Source organism: Solea senegalensis, linkage group LG17 (assembly GCF_019176455.1).
Source record: "Solea senegalensis isolate Sse05_10M linkage group LG17, IFAPA_SoseM_1, whole genome shotgun sequence".
Taxonomy (NCBI): domain Eukaryota; kingdom Metazoa; phylum Chordata; class Actinopteri; order Pleuronectiformes; family Soleidae; genus Solea; species Solea senegalensis.
The window spans coordinates 9,920,527-9,940,761 of NC_058037.1; the positions used below are offsets into that span (position 1 = coordinate 9,920,527).

The window sequence follows — 20,235 nt, forward strand, 5'->3', positions numbered from 1 at the left end:
GCGTCAATCAGCAAGTGTCACAGGGAAATTGTATACATCATTCATTTTATTCTTATAATCATTTGAATTATGTGCTAGTATTTCATATTTTATGGACATGATACAAAAACCTTTCAAGTTGAAAAACTGAAACATTTGACATCTGACAATTTATGATCCATTCCATTGAGTCTTCATAATTTATGTATAATGCTCGTGATGTTAACATCATTAACATAGTGATTTTCTTTTGTTTTCACCTTTAACCTGTCTGTTTTGAAATGATACAATTTCCTGTTTGCATTACATCTTTTTCTCTGCAGTAGAATTATCGCATTTTACATTTGTATTTTTCGAAGGACATGTTTCATATTTACAAGGGCATTTCCACAGCAAATAATAAAATGCATAACTCAAATTACATTTTACATAGAATGATGTGTGTCAGAAGAGACTGCATCCTAATTATAATGTCTGATATTTGCCAACTATCTCATAAACCGCCCATTACAGTGTTGGTCAAGAATACTATGACATATTTAAATGTTTAAATATTCAAAACAACACATTTACATGATGACACATGTCTGTAGAACCAGTGGCTGGTGCAGACTCAATTTAAGTGATTTTTAATGAAACAAAAATATTCAGCTGAGTGCAAATGTTATCTCTGACTGACAGATGAGAATGTAAGGTTTACATGTACACTGAAACTACAAAGTTTACAAGTCCATTAGGGACTAGCCACAGGCTTGGCTAAGTTGGCCCTGACTCTCGCTTGGTCCACAGCATCCAGCATGTTCTTGCTGTCCACGGCCAGAGTGTGTGCTGCAGTCAGCAGCTGTTTCTTGCACTCCTCCTTCAGAGACGTGATAGCGTTCTGCTGGGCCAGACGCATCTTACTAATCAGTTCCGCCATGTCGTTGTTCAGCAGCTTCTGAGTGCCCTCGATCTGTGTCAACGATTAGCAAACACTGGATTTATTGTGTATTTATTGTGTAAATGACTAGTGAAACCTGTGTCTAGTTTTTATTGAAACTGCTACAGAGATGTTGTTTTGCAGAACAAACTGTATATTCAGATGTTTATAAAAAAATGTTCTGCAGTTGATGAAGATATGCATCAAGAGCTCTTAACAGCTGTGCGTGTGAATGGGTATGAGAGATGAGTGAAAACGTGCTGCACATAGATGTATGTAGAGTGAATGGGTGAATGGCAAAACTGTAGTGTAAAGCAGCTTTGAGTGGTCATCGATACTCGCTATATAAATACAAGCCATTTATCATTATACAATATTTGTTCTTGTATTTTTGTGTTGCTTCTGTTTTGAAATGAAAAGAAGAAAACAGAAGAAGACAGGTGGGAAAAACCTCAGTGTACCTCAGTCCTGACAGACTCGTGTAAGGTGGGCAGTATATCATCCACACTGCCAATCAGATCTCGTAAAGCCTGCCCTATAGACTGTGAGCAGAGACCAGTACAGAGAATTAATCAATTGTATGAGTCGTGACATTTGCCGTTGGTCAGAATTCATATGCCTTTGCCAATGAAACAGTAACAAAAGTGAAAGAAATGGCAACTTTATACTTAAAGGCAAATGGTATTTCCTCATTGTACCTTGATGATGGTGATATAAGCGTCGGGCTGCAGTTCAGTGATGTCATTCTTCAGCTGAACAACAACTTTGACCACGTCCATAACGGATTTATACACTTTGTCATCAGAGCGGTCCAGTTCTGCTGTGCGTGCAGGCTTAGAAAAAGAAAAGCTTTAAGTTTTTCCAATAACCAAATACTCATCATCGTTATTTTAAATGAGACACCCATTCACCTAAGAAGTAATTAAACATTTATTTTTTTTTATCTACAAATCAAACCCAATAATGGTCTTTTATATGATATATGATATAATATAAGAAAATGAATGGATGTAATTACCTGCGCTGTGAGCCGTGGCGGCTTCTCTGGTGGTGCTGTGAGGCAGAAAGATGAACGTTAGGTGAGACAGAGAAGAAAGAGAAGAAAGGCGAGGATTAAGAGACAGATAGTAATTCTTTAGTATTGGTTTAATGTGGATTTATAAATTCCTTTGAGCACTTGCCATTTGATGTGTCATCTTCAGGAGACTAAAAAGAATAGACAAAGACAAATCCCATGAGGATTAATTCAAATAAACCCTGTGAACACATTCACACACAGTCGCTGCATATAGACAATAGTGCGGAAAGAGAATTTATTTCTAGTCTAATTTAGATTTAGATTTTTGGTGTTGTGGGACATCATGCTGACTACACCTGGTCACTTGTCCAGTGGGAATAAGAAAAAAATACCTCAAAAAAACATTCCCAAAGCCATTAGGTGACAGAAGTGAATGATTTTCAGTTGAATTTTAATACATTTGAATGACATTTGGTCCTTTTAATTTCTCCTGAAATCCCAGTGTGTTCAGACAGACACCTACCAATGAGAGGGTGGCTTCATCTGATCCCATGGGGTCCTGCAAAAGAACAGGCAGGTTCATTTTATAGAATATGGACGTTGACCCTCTCTTTGGAACTGTTATCAGAGGAACATTCAACGTAAGACTAGGGGGCCGTCGAGGTCGAACGAGAAGTTTGCTATTGTTTAATGGTGTCTCGTTCAGCGTAGCCTCCAGGGCCATGGTGATTTCAGGAGCAGGGGGACACAGAGACACAGAGAGGGGGTAGACAAAAGTTAATGATGTTCTGTTTCCCACCAGGAGTTTCTCTTTCTTCTCCAGCCACATTTTATCCTCCATCATCTGCGCTTTCTGCCGGCGGAGAGTGTCCTGCATACTCTGTCTCTCTCTCTGCCACAGTCGCTGAGCGTCCTCCCTGCTGTTTGGTCCAGCGCGAGGAAACTCGTTCTCCTACAGGATCATGAGGAGAATGTGACAGGATGATTAATACCACAAAACATCTTTCCATTTATGTCTTCATTAGAGGTCGACTCTTTAACATTTTAGCCAATTACTCTGATAGGGCGATTTACAACGTATTTATTAGCATTGGCGGACACTGGCTGCAATAGTGACCAATGGCTGTGCTGCCTCTGCATCAAGGCTCCACAGCCATGTTTGTTACTGCCTAGCAGCCAGTCAAGCACAAATTATAGGTCAATGGCTATTTTTGCTCATTTGAGGGACATTTTTGCTATTCTATTCATCACTTGCTGCTGCCATCTTATGGTAATAGATGCTCAACTAATTAGGTAGTAACATAGTCATTGGAGAAGTATGGAAGTATTATACAATGTTCAGATTTTGGAATTTGTCTTGGAATATCAGGACATAATTTTCTTGGGGAGTTGAGGGTAAGGGGCTATGGTCTATTAATCACCTATCAACTTTTTAGTGGTTCAAAGTATTCTAACGGCTTTATTTTAATAATTTGACCTCTAATCTAAATGCAAGTGTTACTTACCCCCATGCTGCGACGTCGAGGAGACCTGACTGGCAGTGCCAGAGTGCTCATGGAGTCGACGGGTGACTGATATTCACACGGACTGGCCAGATCAGGCGAGCTGGCACACAACGCCTCATTCAGCTGCACAGATGAACACATACAGACATCGCAAAAACACTTTATTTTTAAGTGAAATGTGTCTTTTTATGGAAACCTGGCATCTTTAAAGGTGACTTTGCTATACCTGAATGTGTAGACCGATACTAAGTGTGTTCCCAAATCGTCCTGGTTTCATTCTGGTAGGCTAGAAAAAGTAAAAAAAAAGAAGTACATACTGTAGATTAACACATTTAAATTGTGTGCCAGTTTTGTGTAAATATCTAGATTTGACATGTGTGTCATACCTTTGGAGGAGGCTCATTCAAGGTGAACTTGGGATCAAAGAATTTTGTTGAGCGCGCTCTGTCCCTCTCTCGCTCCACTTCCTGCTCCTTCTCCATCTTGTGGACATCGCTGATAATCAAGAAGACAACTCAGTCTTAGCGAAACTAAAAACTAAATGAAATCAAAATTTGGACTACAACATATGTGTATATTATCTTTCAACATGTTTGGTTTAATAATTTTAATTTAAAAAAACAAGCATCAATGGCTGTAAGTGAAGTTGGTTTATAATGACAGCTTCAGTCCAAAATCTGTTTCTGAAACACTTTTCTAAACGTTATTTGTTGAAATCCTCTTCACAATAAAAGATAAAAAAAAAAAAAAATCATTGCAGAGGCTTCAATAAAAGAACGGAACGTCGCTGTGGTGCTTTTGTGCAGCAGCTCTGAGAACATATTGAAATGCAGCTGAAAATAAAACCTATCAACTAGACAAGAAAAAAGGAAAAAGAAAAAACATCTTCATTAATTACACAACACTGCTGTCTATTCATTTTGAGCTCTCAGGGCCACCATACCCTTGACCCGGTTGTTTGTGAGTCCAAAGAAATTGTCACTTGCGAGATGCAAAACATTTACTGATGAGAAAAACACTTGCGATTCATTGAGTTGTATGCAATCAGTGCTCAGGGTTATTTCTTAATTGTAACAGAGAGGTCATCACAGAAGTGTGACCTGATGTCATCATTCTAACCAAACCAGCTGTGGGGAATTAAAATTAAAATGTTCATTTAATAGAGTTCATTTAATACCTGATCTTGACCACCAGCTCTGTGAAGTTAGGTCTCTCTCTGGGGTCGTAGGACCAGCAGCGGGTCATGAGCGAGTAGAGGGCAGGAGGGCAGTGATCTGGCTTGGGCAGCCTGATGCCTTGCTCCAGTTGGTTGATTACGTCTCTGTTCTCCAGCCAGAAAAAAGGCTGCTGGCCACGGCTCATGATCTCCCACATGCAGACAGCTGACAGAGAAATACAGACACAAAAACATGCTTGGGTGTGTGTTTAACCTTTAATCTCTAAGACTCCAGAGAACGACGGAACTGTAAATAAAATATAAGCAAATAAGTTGATTAGCCAAATTACTAAAGTCTACAAATGTATTCCACCAACACTCTGTAGCAGTCAATTTTCACTTTAGTATCACAGACAAAGGCAAAAGAAAGTCCTTTGTTGTCATATCAGTTTAAATCATTGTTCATTCTGTGTCATAACACCACCACATAGTGCCTGTTAGGGTGAAGATTAACCAGCTACTTCTCTATGCTCTCTGCTCTTTCTCTCTCTCTCTCTGTCTTAGCAGTTTTAAGTTCATGCCTCACCAAACATCCACACGTCACTGGCTGAGGTGAAGCGTCTGAAGTTGATGGATTCTGGGGCCATCCACTTGATGGGCAACCGAGTAACCGAAGCTGTAAGAAACGGGAGGTGTTAATAAATGTATATACGTTATCCACATGAGGCAAACATTTCTAGTTTCTTCTTATTTTCTGTAATCCTGCTTTGATATTTCCTGCATATTTCTGACTGTCCTTTAGGACATAATTTAGAAACCCCTTGCTTCAGCCTCTTTTGAGATAAAAGGTTCTGATTTTCATAACAACAAATTTCAGAAGGAACACAGTGGGGAATAGTGGTATAATGTATTCAAAATTATTCTTTCAAGTAGAAATAAAATCCATCTCGCCACATTTATCTGTCAAATGCTTTACACTGTAATCAGACATCAGAGTATTAAGTATTATTTTGCATCTGCTACCTTTGTAGTATTCTTCTTCCTCGATGTACCTCGATAAACCAAAGTCTCCGAGCTTCACACAGTCTGGACTGGCGACAAGCACGTTCCTAACTGCAATGTCTCTATAACACAGGAAGAAAAGGTTAAACTGTATGTAGGTGTAGAGGAAGATAACATGATTAAATGTGATTAATGTGCAAATGATATTGCACGTTATCGCTCAACTGATAACTTCATGGAGTTGAAAACTGACTGATTAATTAAAGAAACCCTTTTTGCTGCCACTACGTCATATAAGTTCCAATCTTCACTGTCTTATAACTAACTTATAACTAACATGAATATGAATATCAGCTTGATCTGTTCCATCTCCATCTCTATCTAAGAATTGAATAACATAGTTTCTGTATAACACGTTACTTTCTTAGTATGGTACAACAACAGTATTGCCACTCTGCACCTGTGAACCATGTTGACCCCTTCGAGGTAGACTAGCGCTTTGCAGATCTGCAGGCTGAACAGCACCAGTGTCATATTTGTCAGCGTCTTCTCGTTCTGGGTCAGGTAGTTTCCAAGCTGCAACAACAACAACAACCACCGCATTCGTGTTACTTTTGGACGTTTTCAGAGACGAGTTTTCTTGATGTCCTATTCAACTTAAATGCATTAATTCAATTGTGACTAAATTAAATAAAAATATGTAATGAAATATTGGCAAGCACTAACCTCTCCATACTGATAAAGCTCCATGACAATCCACACAGGATCCTCCTCTATGATGCCGATCAACTGGACAATGTGAGGGTGGTTCAGGTTCTTCATTATTACTAGAAAATACACAGTTTGTTGTTGTTATTGCATGTTAGGCTACTGTCTTTCTATCATTGTCTACATGTGTACCTGCTTCACTCATGAACTTCTCCATCACATCAGGAGAACAGTCTTTGCAGGTTTTCACCGCCACGTTGATCCTGTCTCCATTCTGTTCGGTCGACAAACAACAAACAATACATTCTGTAAACATTTATAGTGCTCGTAAACAGCACACTACGCACAATTAATATCAGTCTCTTCAGTGAATCAGGGAATCTTTGCTCTTGATTGACACACTTACAGATTTTTTGTAAACTCCATCGTAGACTTCCCCGAAAAAACCCGCCCCGAGAATTCGCCCGAGAACAATATCGTCTCGGTCAATCCCGTACTTCACCACTAAAGAGAAAATCATGTCAAATCTCAAATGTGACTTTGTTAATGTCTTACTTTTCTAATGATATGATGACAAACTTGAACCAACCTGATCTCGGCCTTTCGTCGAGGATCTCACAGTAAATATCTGATCCTGCAAAATAGAAACAGAGGAACTTGTTGTTTTTTTTTACTCTCTCGATTTACTAAAAGATGAATCTGATAAAACTGTCACTTAGACCGTGTGTGTCCATGTGGGTCAAATAAAACTGTATGAACTGTCCGCTCACCCATGCTGTGTCTGATCGAGCTGTTGTTTCTGCTGCTCGGGAGGAAGGACAGAATGAGAGGAAGCGTCAGTCATACATTTTCATATTATGGATCCACATTGTTCTGACAGCATGATTCAGTAAAACAGGCCCTCTCCAATTCATATAACAACCAAAAAGGAATGAGCTGTAAAATGGCCAAAATCGACTCACTCTGTAGGAATCTCAGGTAGGGGACTTTGCGGGGAAGCATCTAGGATAGAAATGAGTTATGATTAAGTACCTTTTACTTTAAATTGCACATATTTTATGGATAATATATCAAATTTTACTCCCCTCAAAAGATTTTTTAGTCACAGGGAAAACAATAGGGGGCGTAACTGAATCATACACACCTTTATTTGTCCGGGAGATAACAGATTCATCTGTACCATTTTCCAAGCGGCAGTAACCGTCGATGAGGTCTATCATGTTCTCTGCCATAGAAACCGTGGCCACGTTGATGGATAGAAACTATTAGGAAACAGAGAGGGTATGACAATGGGGGGCAGATTTTCTGGTCAATCAGTATCTGTGGTAAATAATGATCTCCACAGATAATGATTAATGTAGTGCCTGACTGCAGGGGGGTGGGGGATTTTGTAAAATACTTTATGATAATATTGTCATGGTGCACACCTGTCTGGCCCCCTCCACGCTGAGATTCAGGAGACCTTTTCCATCACTCTGAGATAAGCATTGTACGGATTTGATCTGTTTGAAGTCAGCAAGAAACACAGCCTATTGCACAAAAGAGAAAAAAAACAACAAGGTATTCAAATTAAAATGAATTTAGTTATTATTTGTAACACTGTGTGACAGACATAATAACAATGTAAACAAAAAAATGCAAAATATGTCTAACCATTATAAACTGATGTAATAAAAACAAACTTTATGTATAAAATGACAAACAACAAGCGAAAAACAATGTCGTGTCACTCATAAACCAATAACTTGTTAGTATAGCTCATGTAAAGAGAGAGAAACCACACAAACATATGGAATAATATCCCTCCATCCATTTTCTACCACTTTATCCTCCACAGTAGGGTCATGGGGGGTGCTGTGCCAATCTCAGCTGACAGGGCGATAGGTGGGGTCACACCCTGGACAGTTCATCACTCTCACTCCTACAGTCAATGTAGTGTGACCAGTTTACCTAATCCCTATATTGCATGTTTTTGGACTGCGGAAGGAAACTGGAGAACCCGGAGAAAACCCACGCACACACAGGGAGAACATGCTAACTCCATGCAGAAAGACCCTTGTTCCGACCGAACTCGAACCTGGATCTTCTTGCTGCAAAGGCAAGAGTGCTAACCACGACACCACCCGTGTGGCCCATGGAATACTATGCAAACTTAAAAGTAAGGATTCAAAAGACAGTGAACCTTCCAACTCTGAGGCACTGCTGCTAACACTCTATCCAAAATCTAGATTTTTCCTTGAAAGAAAATCCTTTAACAAATGTATATAGATGAGATATGCAATATAACACACCACAGCATTATGTATGTTGAAAGGTCAAAACTCTCTCAACAAACACCTAAATCTCCTTCATGCTTACCGCAGCATTCTTCTGTGTGCGTTGGCGAATACCTCTCCCACCAATGACCAGCTCCACTGACAGACTCCAACCTTGCTGTTGACAAATGAGAAGGATTTAGAGTGCGATGTTTGTCGTCGGCAGTGTGACAAAGCACGCTGTGGTTGGTTATGCTTACGGTCAGGTACAGAAGGAATACATTATCATATATTATAGGAGAAAATGTTGGCCAATCATATTCACTGGAAACATTTATGTCTTACCTTCACGACAGTTTAGGAATCATGTGTTAACTTTTAATGAGAAGAAACATCTTGCCTTGAATGTTTAAATATGAGTATAGTTGTTGTCACCAGTGTTTATCATATTATAATCAAGTTATTACATGGTTTCATTTTGTATTTATTGTACATGTGAAATATTTTTAATGTTGAATCCAGCTAAGGTTGTCCTCTTTTAAATGTTAACATGATTTATCTAGTGAAGAAATTGTTGCCTGTTTTATTTTCATAATTTAGAATTTTAAAAAATCTAGAATAATTAATTCAAAGGTTCAATGTGAACATACTACAAGTTATGTGTTTTTTTTGTGGAACTTTTGCAACAGTCTGGGGCAAATTGCACATCCAGCTCTTGGAGGATTTGCTGTGCATGACTGTTGTTTGCTAGTGACAACAACTTAAGTGAGAAACAGGCATCAAGCATATTCAGATTAAAAGATTGATCACAGTACAGGAGCAGACATCAGAGCAGACAACAGTCAGTAAGTTTACGTGCACAGTTTAATCGAGCTAAGGCCATGGTCCGACTGAGTCAGGCAACCGGAGTATACACGTGGAGGAGAAAATCGATGTATTGGACATGTGTATGTCTGAGAAATCAGTTTCCTGTTGACCTTTACGTCACAGAAAAACAAACAGTGGATGGACGGTGAGATGGATCGTGCTGTTCTGTATAAAATTTTGGTGCATACGCAGAACGCAAAGTCTGATTAAACGTATACATGCAGGAGTAATCTGACTATGAATCACATTATCCAGGTATGTTGGTCCAACTAAGACTAGCCCGATTTTAGTTGAATGTGTTTTAACATGCACGTAAACTAAGTGAAGGCAGAGAGAGAATCACTATCAGTTAGAACATGATGTTTTGACTCACCACCAGTTCACATGGGAAGACCTCTTCATCATAGCTGACAAAGTCTTTGAGGGTCTCAAAAAACTTGATCATGCACTCGTCCTCCTTGAGTGTGGCGTACTGCTGAAACGTCTGCTGAATCAGCTTCCGTAGCTGCTTTGACTGGATCAACAGAGGCAATTGTTACAATGTGTACATAACCAAGCAAAAACATAAATAAAACATTGTCAGTGACTGATCAATTATGGTTAACTCAAGTGAAAAATAGTTCACCTTCATGCTGTTAATGAGTTGTCTAGGAAAGAAAAGGTCCAGGCCCACGTCTTTTCTTCATTTTCAAAGAAAAACAAAGGGGTTACACAGACATGAATGTTGCTGCGAGATGAACATCAAGACATTCATAATGCTATAAACAAAACAATTACAATTAAGGGTATAAAGTTAAATATAAACACTTACTCTAGCAGCTCAAAGTTAGACTTCTTCTCTAGACCTTTTGCATTCATGTCTTTATAGAACCTCCTGTAAAAACAGAGTAAAACAAAGCATATGAGTCTGTGCATCTTCAACAATAAATCCATGTATATCCCCTTGTCTATCATGTGTATTCTTCAAACCTGCAGCACAAATAACATGCTGGGTGTACGGTATATTCAGCACAATCAGTCCATCCTATAGAAATCCAATCAATTTATGTGAGACCAAAAGAACACAGAGGCTCACCTGATCTCCAAACAACCGAGCTGCAGTGCCATCCCGTCACTCACTTTACTGGCATGATACTGCATATAATCACTACGCACCTGAAGAGAAGTGAATCAGTGATATCAGATGATTACCAACGCGTAATACAACGCTAATACTGGACAATTACACAACTATAAAAGTGGTTAGTTTTCCTAAATGAAACTTAAGACTTTTATCTTCAAACTTCCTGTTACATAACCTTTGAAAATATGAACATCAGCACAGAGTCCATGTAGTGCTACAGGAAAAGGCAAATGCAAATTCAAGGTATTCCCAAAAGCCTATTTTTATTGTAATTATTATTAGCTATTATATCACTGAGGGTTTTATTTACATTATTATATAGTAATAACCACAATGCAAACTCTGCTGGCATTTTGAACAACATACATTGAGCTAATTTATAAAGGAAAAGAAGAGCTTCTTACTTGTTGGTAAAAATACATTAAAGTAGACCTGTCATCTTGGAATTTTTCCAGGAAATTAACAGGGACGTATCTGAGCCGGAGGTCATACCTGCAGGTATTGGAAAAGTTATGAATTTAATGTGACACACACTGTACATATCTACCATAACAAAAAAAAAGATAAATAATGTATGAATCTGTGTGCACCTCCACTCAGCTTCCACATGATGGCTCTCATAGCGCTGCTCTACCTCTCCAACAGTCAGATCGGGATGCAGCCAGTGAAGCTCTTCAGACTTTAAGTGTTTCAGCAGCAGACCGTAGCATGCTGTATGTTGGATGTTCGGTCCCAGTCGACCGCTCACCAGGATCGAGCGAATGATGGCCTGGACGAGACAATGTGGATTTTTTTTAAAGACATCTTAACCAACTATTACACATTATTGTGGTGAAACCTTGCTTCAATTTCATGTGTAAAAGTAAAAAAAAACACCTCCAGCTTTTGTACAAATACCACATGCTTCAAATTTGACAGATCATCTTTGATTTGTTTTTAAAATGTTCTAAGACAAACTCTTCATCACAGCCGCCTGACAAGATAACCTCCCTTCCATATCTATCTTGCTCTCACCCTGATTTGCCAGGAGCCGTCACATTTGACAAGCTTGAAGTTCTTGCCCAGGCTGTTGTTGGTGCAGAAGCAGACTTTAAGGATCTTGATCGGCCCTCCATCCCCTGTGAAGTGTGACTCTGGGCCGGACTCGGTGTCACTTTCTCTTGGACTGGGCACCTTCCAGGACAAGGTGTCACCGGTCATCACCTCATACATGTTTAGGGTTGGGTTGGCACCATCATATCAACAATATCCTGTCGGAAAAAGACATAAACATGAGTTGCAACCAAGGAAATCACACATTTCAGTGCATATGCAAGCACAAGCCTGTGATGACACCACAGTGTCTTTGACGTGAGAGTACACACCGTCCTGTGACTTGCTACGACACAGTATTACAGTCATACTATTCACATTCACGCTGTGATTGTGTGCTGTGTGTTGACGATGACTCAGATTATTCAGTTCTGAGATCTGCCAATTACAGTCCTCAGAAATCTTTTTTCAAGTGAGGGCCTGCGTGATTTATACAACAAAAGTGTGACAGTGTAGAGGTGTGTATCAACTGTATCAATGGGAGAGATTTGAAATATTCTTCATTTTCCTCTAGAAAAACACCGGTCGTGATAATCCTTGGTAAACTCCCTGTCTGCAGATTACAGAGCCAGGACAACAAACGTTAGTTAACTGGGACAAAACTCACTTTGAGACAAGCAGCAAATGACCAATGACCAAGCAACCTCATCATAGCAACATATGGGTTGGTTAGCTCGGGTCGACCCAGTTGTACTACAGGTAAGGCCAGGTTAAAAATAACTACAAATAAAAGTAGCAGAAAGGGCTTGGCTTTTCTTTTCTTTTTCATTAGCAAAATACTTTCATTATAATACTATTATTCACTTTACTGCCAAGAGCTGGATGAGAAATTTGACTGGATATCAGACAGACTGTAAAAATGGAAATAAAAATCAGCAAAAGCATTTTAGCTGAGTCATGTTTGGGCTGTTTATTTCTTCTTTTTGGGAGATCAGTATTTGTAACACAGTTAGAGAAGTATGTACTTGAAATGACTGTTTTGTTAACAGCTTCATTGTTTATAAAAGGTCTAAAATGACTGTATCAGACTGGTATCAATATTAGTAGATACTCGAGTCTATAATATCAGCATCAGACATGAAAAAGTTGTATCGTCCCATCAATAAACTCAAAACTCAAGATTACAATCAAGACTGTAAACCTGGAATTGAAGCTAACAATATCTGCCTATCAACACTTGTAATCCTATTGCCATAAGGTCATTTTACACTTTCAACCAGCAAAAAATAAAAACTTGTCGTCATCCAGTAGCTTTGATGGATGATGCAATCTGGTACATCCGAGGTACCAGATTGCTGTTATTTATACTACCACTAGGGGCGCTGGTTTTGAAAATGTAAATATAGGTCGTAATTCCTGCATACGACCAATATGTACATGTTGTTCGAGGACAGTCTTGGCCTTTGTGTACTAAAATGGACTTCTTTGTTTGAGTTGTTTACTTTTGCTTTACAAAACAGAATGCACGCTCTGACTGGTTAGCCATTTTAGCACAAGATGTCGGCCTCCATAAAACAAGTACCTATAAAAGGTTTATTTAAAGGCTACGAAAAGCAGACAACTTTTATTCTAAATTGATTATACACGCATGAAAAATGTAATCTCTAAATTGTTCTGAATGTTACACATTGAACCTTTAAGCTATCACACAGATCTCACAAAAGTGCAAAGTTGCTTTCAAACCAAACACACTGTAATTCTGACCATGCACCTTTCTGCTATGTCGATCGAAAAAAAGTAAAGAAAAACCTGTTGACTCGGCAAATAGAGCGTTTGACAACTAAATAATACTCACACCCAGTTGTGCATTAAGAGATTTCCCCCCAGTCACCCACCTCACAGCAGTGTCCGTCAGTGAAACTGTCAAAACATGTTTTCACACAAACGAGGCTCCACGCTGTGAGTCCACTGCGAAGGAGCTGAGCTGTGTTAGATTCTCTCAGGGTTTTCCGCTGTCGAGCAGGGTTGTGTTTTGTTAGCCTGAGGCCATGAATTCCCCAGCAGGGCCGCGTCTGGGTATGTTTGTGTGTAAATGTGTGTGTATAGTGAGAAAGGAAAAGAGAGAGAAGATGAGTGTGCAGCACAGACCGGCATGTTGCACCATCATCTGGGTGTGGGAGGCCTGACAGAAGAGTTTGAGGGGGCAGAGGGTGAAGTTTCACAGAAGATTAAGTCTAGGAAAATAAAAACATCCGTGGATTTAGCCGTGTGGAGATCGCCATACACACGAATACACTCCTTGGCTATTGTGGATTAGGTAAACATGGTGACATACAGTTATATACAGAGCAGAATTACTCACTTCAAAATCAGTTGTGCCAGAATAGTTTGCGCGTATTACATAAGCAACACAAACAGAACCGGATGAACGGGGAGGAGTATAACACCAATAAATGTTTAGCTCTATAGATGTTTTTAAAAGGGGTTTATAAATGATTGTTGGTGGTGGTTATGTTATGAGGCTTTGTCACTGCACTTTTGAGGACCTGTGACCTTCATGGCGGTTCAGGTCACAAGCAGGTGAGAATATTTTTGTCTTCTTTGAGTCTTTTAACACCTAAACTCTAAATCACAGAACAATGGGACATAGAAAGTACAAGCTGTATCTGGTCTAAATGGAATGGGATGAGTGGAGTGAGTATGGTGAACATCAACATGTGTGAAGTTGTGCACACGAGCATCAGTTTACAACTCTGAATCGATCGGTCAGTTAGTCGATTGACTGACAGTATTGAAGTAACTTTTAAATATAAACGGATGTCTGCTACATTCTAACCTTTGTCAAATGAGATTAAACTGTGCTGATTAAGCCTGTCATTTCCATCCTATTAATCAGTAAAGAAACTTTGCTTGCGGCAGCCCCAAATTTAAATATCTGGTCAAATGCAACAGCTTGTTTACTTGCTGTTAATCTCATTCTTGCTTGTTAAGGTAATTGATGCCATCCTAATGTGGGACACGTCTGTCCGATCTACTTCATAAACAGGATAGTCTTGTCAATTTGACAAATTTATGCGCTGAATAAATATCATGGCAACAGAAAACCCCCAATTAAAATCTCCTGACAGACGTGAAACTCTTTCTTCTCTCTGTTTTGAACAGGACTCTACTTTCTTTTGTCTTTTCTAGAGGGAACAAAACGACACTTTCCAGACACGGTGTTGCTGCTTCTCTCACACACTGTCATGCTGGCACTTGAGTTGTTATGGTAACAACTGTTCCTGAGGGAGATTTTCATCGCAATCTGTGACTGAGGTAGAAGCGAAATAAACTCTTTTTTAAAAACTCAGCCGCAACAGAACGCTACAGAGTGGTACAAAAATAGGATTATGCCGAACCAAAACGTTTACACTATCTGTAATAGAACATCTGACGTTCCCCGACGTAACTGCTGTGGCTCTTCTACCTCCAAACCGCCTACATTTTGCTCCACATGTACAGTGTGTTTCATTTACTCGTGTGAGATATAAGAGACTGACTGACAGAGATTCGGAGATTGTGACAAATGAGAATGAAATTCCACAGAAACTGGAGGAGTCAACATGACTGCACCTGTGACACCTGCACAATATGAACATAAGCTGTTTTTGTTACACTCGTCATGTAGCTTGAGGTGAAAATGTACTTTTTCTTTCAATATTTGGCTTCCTGTATAATAAAATATCTTTGGATGAACACAAATCACTGAAATTGATGTCAGACTGCTGAAGCTTAGTCAATATTTAGTAAAATTGCCCAGGCAAGCCTCTTCTTCGTACTCTGACGTCTTAGCAATAGCTTTCTTGCTGCAACTCGACCGTTCAAACCAGCAACACTAAGTCTTCTCTTCACAGTTGAAACTGAGACTTGCTTACTATGACCAATATTAAGCTGTTGTCCTGTGAGCCGCCTATCACGCAAGCTGTTGACTCTCAGAAACTTGTCTTCTGATTCTGTTGTGGCTTTGGTCTGCCAGACCTCTTCCTGTCAAGAGTTTCTCACAGTTTCTGAGTGCGTTTTGATGGTGAAGGAAACTGTACTGACTTCGCAATTTCTCTGTAGGAAAGCCCTACATTTTTAAGTGTTATGATGGTCTGTCTCTCTTGCATTGTTAATTGCCTTTTTTATGGTAACACACTACTTTCTGCAGTTCAAATGATGATCACAAAGTTATGGTACCACTGTGTGTTCCAACACTACTTTTATGCAGACAGAGGGGGTTGTTACATTACATGTCATTTAGCAGACGCTTTTATCCAAAGCGACTTACAATGGAATTGAGTACAATCAGCCAGGGGTGGAGTTGAACTTGCGACCATGATGTCTTTCGCACACAGGGTTGTAAGTAATAAAGAAATGTTGGAACACCTGTAGGACTTGGTAGAACCAACTTTCAAGGCTTGATCAACCTCCATTGCTGCAGAACAGCTCTAGGTTGTTAACCCATTTCTTGTTCCTTGAAAAAGGCCATTCTGAAATGTAGATTATTCTTCAGTTTTGGGTAACCTTACCTTTTTTTTAACCTAGCAGTTGACAAGGGGTGCCTACTCACCTTTGTACCATTTCAAGCTATTCATTGGACTTGAATGGCTTGAATTTCAATAAAAAACTAGAAAAATTGGGGTGTTCTAAAACCGGTAGTGTATAGTCTCTTCTGTAGTAAGCAAAATAAATAAACGTAAATAAAATAATAGTTGTAGAGGGCACCGGCATCGAAGTCAAGGAGGTAGCGGCCTTTTTAGCCCACTGTTGTTTTTATTAGTCATATCTGCAGATATGTGTGTGTTTGCCAATATCTGCTTGACATCAATATCATACATACCTACTTATATTGATCAGCTAAATTAAAAGAACAGTCGGAATGTACAGTTTTAATCATTTGACAGTTGTGAATCCAAAGACTGTCAATTTATGTTGTGTTTTTTTTTAAGTTAAAGAGTAAAAAAATCATTACAGTACATATAAATAAATCAAATCCAGTTTGGTTTGTTTCTAACTATCTGAATGTGTCTTTTTAGGTGAACTGTACGATGGTGCAATGAAAGCGCTACAGTCTCTGCCAGACTCTGTCATGACATGCACCCTGACAGAATCCTCACATGGTGTTTCGGCTGTAATGACACAGTAAAAGAACTGTCAGAAATCACAGTACACCTACACTACCTCACCAACTATCATGCCGAGTTTCATCAGCTTCTATTTTCTTTTCAAAGGTGAATCTTTTTCTTTTGGAGGAGCATTTTTGAGACAAAAACAAATCTGATGCTTGTCTAACATGTCAGTGAGCAGAAAGACTGTTGAGACGTCATTACACAGTGTATAAAAAACTACTTCTCTTTTAAAGACCACGTTGTATTCTATAGATTATTAAAAAAATGCAGCAGCTACAGTGAATCCTCTGTTCCTGGTACGTGTAGACTTTGAGACAGTTGTATTGTGATAAAGGGGGTCTGCATATTGCAACGTCATGACCCCAGGCACTGGAATGTGGCTGACTGCTTCTTCACCTGCACAGACATGCTTTGAAAATGAACTAAGATCTTTCTCTGGGAGAAAAAAAGGAGAACTTTGTACTCCACTTATACACACACTATGTCCTTCAAATAATACATATTATCATGAGGAAGACTGCAAATGTTCTAGCTACAAAGCCAGGTTGTACTGTCCCACAAACAACAGGACAAATATTTAAAAAGAACAGCACATGTTTGTGACAAAACAGCAACTCGTGGTATTATCGAAATGCATTTTTGTCTGTTTAATACATCAACACCATACATGGGGGCCCACACAAATTCTAATAAGTTAGCTTATTTCTTATCATTGAAGAAAAGCTTTACAACTTCAATAAACACAAACTTGAATATATGTGTTGGCTCTTACCTGATTCTGATTTCATTCCTCCAGAAAGTGACGCTTGACAGAGAATGTTATTCCCCACGGAGAGTCCAGGCCTTACACTTTTCTCTCACACGCACTGTTGAGTAAGAAAGTGGCGGCAGGTGGCCACTCCCTCACCTCTGCTGTCCTGCTGCCTGCTGAAAGGTGGGACCACTTCCTCATTTCACTGCTCCCTCTGTTACCGACAATATGGCGGATAACGTCGTCCCTCTTCTCTCTGTTTTTGTGCCTCATAGTTGTTGTCTTTCCTCGACACACAGGGATAGTTTTCAAAAAAAAAGAAACCCTACGTTGCAAAACGTTTGAAGTACGTCAAACTTTTTTTTTTGTAAAACACTCCTTGCGTTTGACTGTTTCACAACCTGTACAACTCAACAAATCTGCCGTGAAGAAATATCACTCGTTCCTTTCGTTTTATCAAATTCCTTCGTCTTAAGTTTTCACAGTTTTTGACAGCGTCAATTTACACACTGAAAACCGTTATGGTGGTGTAATGACACGACCTGAACAGCAGGGGGTGCTGCAAGCTAAGAAAAAAGTGTACTGTCCATGTGATACATTATAGATATTTTCTTATATATATTTTATATCCACTATATTACACATGTACACAGACAATATTTGGAGCAGAACTACACGGAAGAAGAAGAATCTGCTGCAGCAACAGCTAAAACTCAATTACTATTTTTTTGTTTATTGAGTTGATTGAACAGGGACCGTGTACAGCAGCATTAATCACAGAGGAAATTATGCTTTGTACCAGATTAAAGCTCTCTGAGCTAATTTCCATGTGCAGTCCCTGAGACACACAAACACACCACACCCAGAACAGTACAGAAGACAATACAGAGCACGTACAAAGGTATAGTAGTAAAAACAGTACATTACATAGTAAATTAGTGGAAAAAATGCACTGTACTAATTAAAGTAAGTGTGACTATACCCTGTGTAACCCCCTGGCCACCCTACTTTCCTCAGTCCCCTGTGTTACAGAACGTGACATTACACATATAATCTTTTTTTTTTCTGGTACAAATTATTAAATTAATGCTGGCATGTCTGTTTTTTTGTTTCTGTGCAAAATGTTTTCAAGTGTTGGTGTATTTTTAGTTCTGTTGGGAGTTTGTTCCACTTTGTTATTGTTTTTAAATGAGAACACTGATTGTCCTTGTGCTGTTTTTCTTTTGGGCATGGCACACTGCCCACTGGATTCCCTTTATAGTGCTTGGACATTTTAGGTGTCTACTTAATAATCTTCCACTGTAACAGTTTTAAGTGATTCTGCTTGTTTGTTTTGTACGATTATTTTGTTGCTTTATCCTTGAAGTTGCTCATGTTCATGCTCGGCATAATTGAAAATGAGCATCTCCCACATTCAATTCCCAAGTCTTCAGTAAAGTTTAGTGAACTTTGAAGTTTTTGTTTAAAGTTTATACGCTGACGATGTTTAAAATATAGGCTTAATTAGATTACCCTTCCCTAAACCAACCAACATCAAATTATATATGTAGGCTATGTGTTTTACCATCACACTGACTTACTTATTTTGATATATGTGCAACCCCCTGTCAAATTATCCTACTAAAAAAACATGTAAGTTCAGTTTACAGTCAGACAGACATATTTTGGCACATCTTTGTTGTTTGCTGTGCATTAAAATGCATTATTTGCACCAATACACTAATATCAAGCACGTCTGCTTGATAGGGTATGATTAGCCGTCATTCCATCATGAATAAATGCAGCTAAAGTGAAGTATTTATTTTTATTTTGGTACCAGGTGTATAAAATGAATTGTCAGTCAGACAAAACATAAAAACAACAAGGCGAAACACATCTCTGCAGTCGAATGTTTTTCATTCTTTCATCTCATTACACACAAAGACAGGATGACTAGAATAACAGAGAATCATATTATTAGCTCCAGTGCTGCTCACTGCCATATAGCATACCTGATACTTTTCCCTCAACACCTCTGACTCTCTGGAGAGAGAGAGAGTGTGTAAAAGACACTTTGCATGAACATGCCACAACACCACCTGTGTGCCCCGAGTTCATGCCTCAAAATACTGGCACAGCTACACACCGGGGGGGGGGGAGCGTGGTGACACTTATTGGCACGAACGAAGGAGGACGGGGTGTGAGGGTGAGGAGTCGAAGGGGAGGAGTAGTCTGAAAAAAGTCAGTGTTAATGATCACCAGTGAACAGTGAGACCGTTGCAACTGTGAAAGCGTGCCACTGCTGTGCCCATGCCTGCTACTGTCTGAATGCATGCAAACCCGAGCTCGAGGGGCACCTGTTGTGGATTCTTGCCCTTGACACTGCTCTCTTATGCTGGTTGGGTGGGTGTGGTTTGGACATGTTCTGCCCCAGACTTGAACTCCCCTGCAGCTGTCACTGCTCCACTCCGCTATGCCAAACCCGCTACAAAGTATTACTGGATGTGACAGCAACAAACAAGATAAATAAATAATAATAGAACGATTCAGATAGTTTTATTTGTAAAGGCTGGATCTTGCTTAATACAAATGAGAATGTAAGACAGTATCGTCTACTGGAAAACAAATAAATCATTGTAGTGGCCATTCTGGGTCCTGTCTCTGAGGCTCAAGGGTTGGAGAGGTTCTGGTCCAGGGTCCCTGCTTGAAGGTTCATCAGTCAACCACAAAGAGAGGGAAAATTACTTTAAAGAGATTCTCAACAGCTTTGAAATAGAATACAAATCACCAC

General features: G+C 39.4%; 1 protein-coding gene across 3 annotated transcripts; it reads right to left on the reverse strand.

Annotated features, from left to right (window-relative positions):
* Nucleotides 1-17: 17 nt before the first annotated feature.
* Nucleotides 18-17,920, reverse strand: ptk2bb (protein tyrosine kinase 2 beta, b). 3 transcript variants are annotated; one of them, XM_044049084.1, is made up of 31 exons: nucleotides 17,487-17,918; nucleotides 11,547-11,782; nucleotides 11,123-11,301; nucleotides 10,937-11,024; nucleotides 10,485-10,564; nucleotides 10,221-10,283; nucleotides 10,035-10,089; nucleotides 9,783-9,923; nucleotides 8,646-8,720; nucleotides 7,715-7,816; nucleotides 7,432-7,549; nucleotides 7,250-7,289; nucleotides 7,058-7,089; nucleotides 6,877-6,921; nucleotides 6,694-6,791; nucleotides 6,480-6,561; nucleotides 6,306-6,406; nucleotides 6,040-6,155; nucleotides 5,601-5,701; nucleotides 5,164-5,253; nucleotides 4,599-4,803; nucleotides 3,808-3,916; nucleotides 3,648-3,707; nucleotides 3,422-3,544; nucleotides 2,716-2,868; nucleotides 2,440-2,475; nucleotides 2,080-2,104; nucleotides 1,917-1,951; nucleotides 1,597-1,731; nucleotides 1,360-1,440; nucleotides 18-931 (listed from the first exon to the last, which is right to left on the reverse strand). In XM_044049084.1, exons 2-31 carry the CDS (start codon nucleotides 11,742-11,744, stop codon nucleotides 713-715), a joined length of 2,985 nt encoding a protein of 994 aa, XP_043905019.1. In that variant the 5' UTR covers nucleotides 11,745-11,782; nucleotides 17,487-17,918; the 3' UTR covers nucleotides 18-712. The 3 variants fall into 3 exon arrangements, with proteins under 3 accessions (XP_043905019.1, XP_043905017.1, XP_043905018.1); XM_044049082.1 differs by having other exon boundaries at nucleotides 2,440-2,868; nucleotides 17,487-17,920; XM_044049083.1 differs by lacking the exon at nucleotides 17,487-17,918 and adding an exon at nucleotides 13,460-13,644 and having other exon boundaries at nucleotides 2,440-2,868.
* Between the last annotated feature and the right edge of the window lie 2,315 nt (nucleotides 17,921-20,235).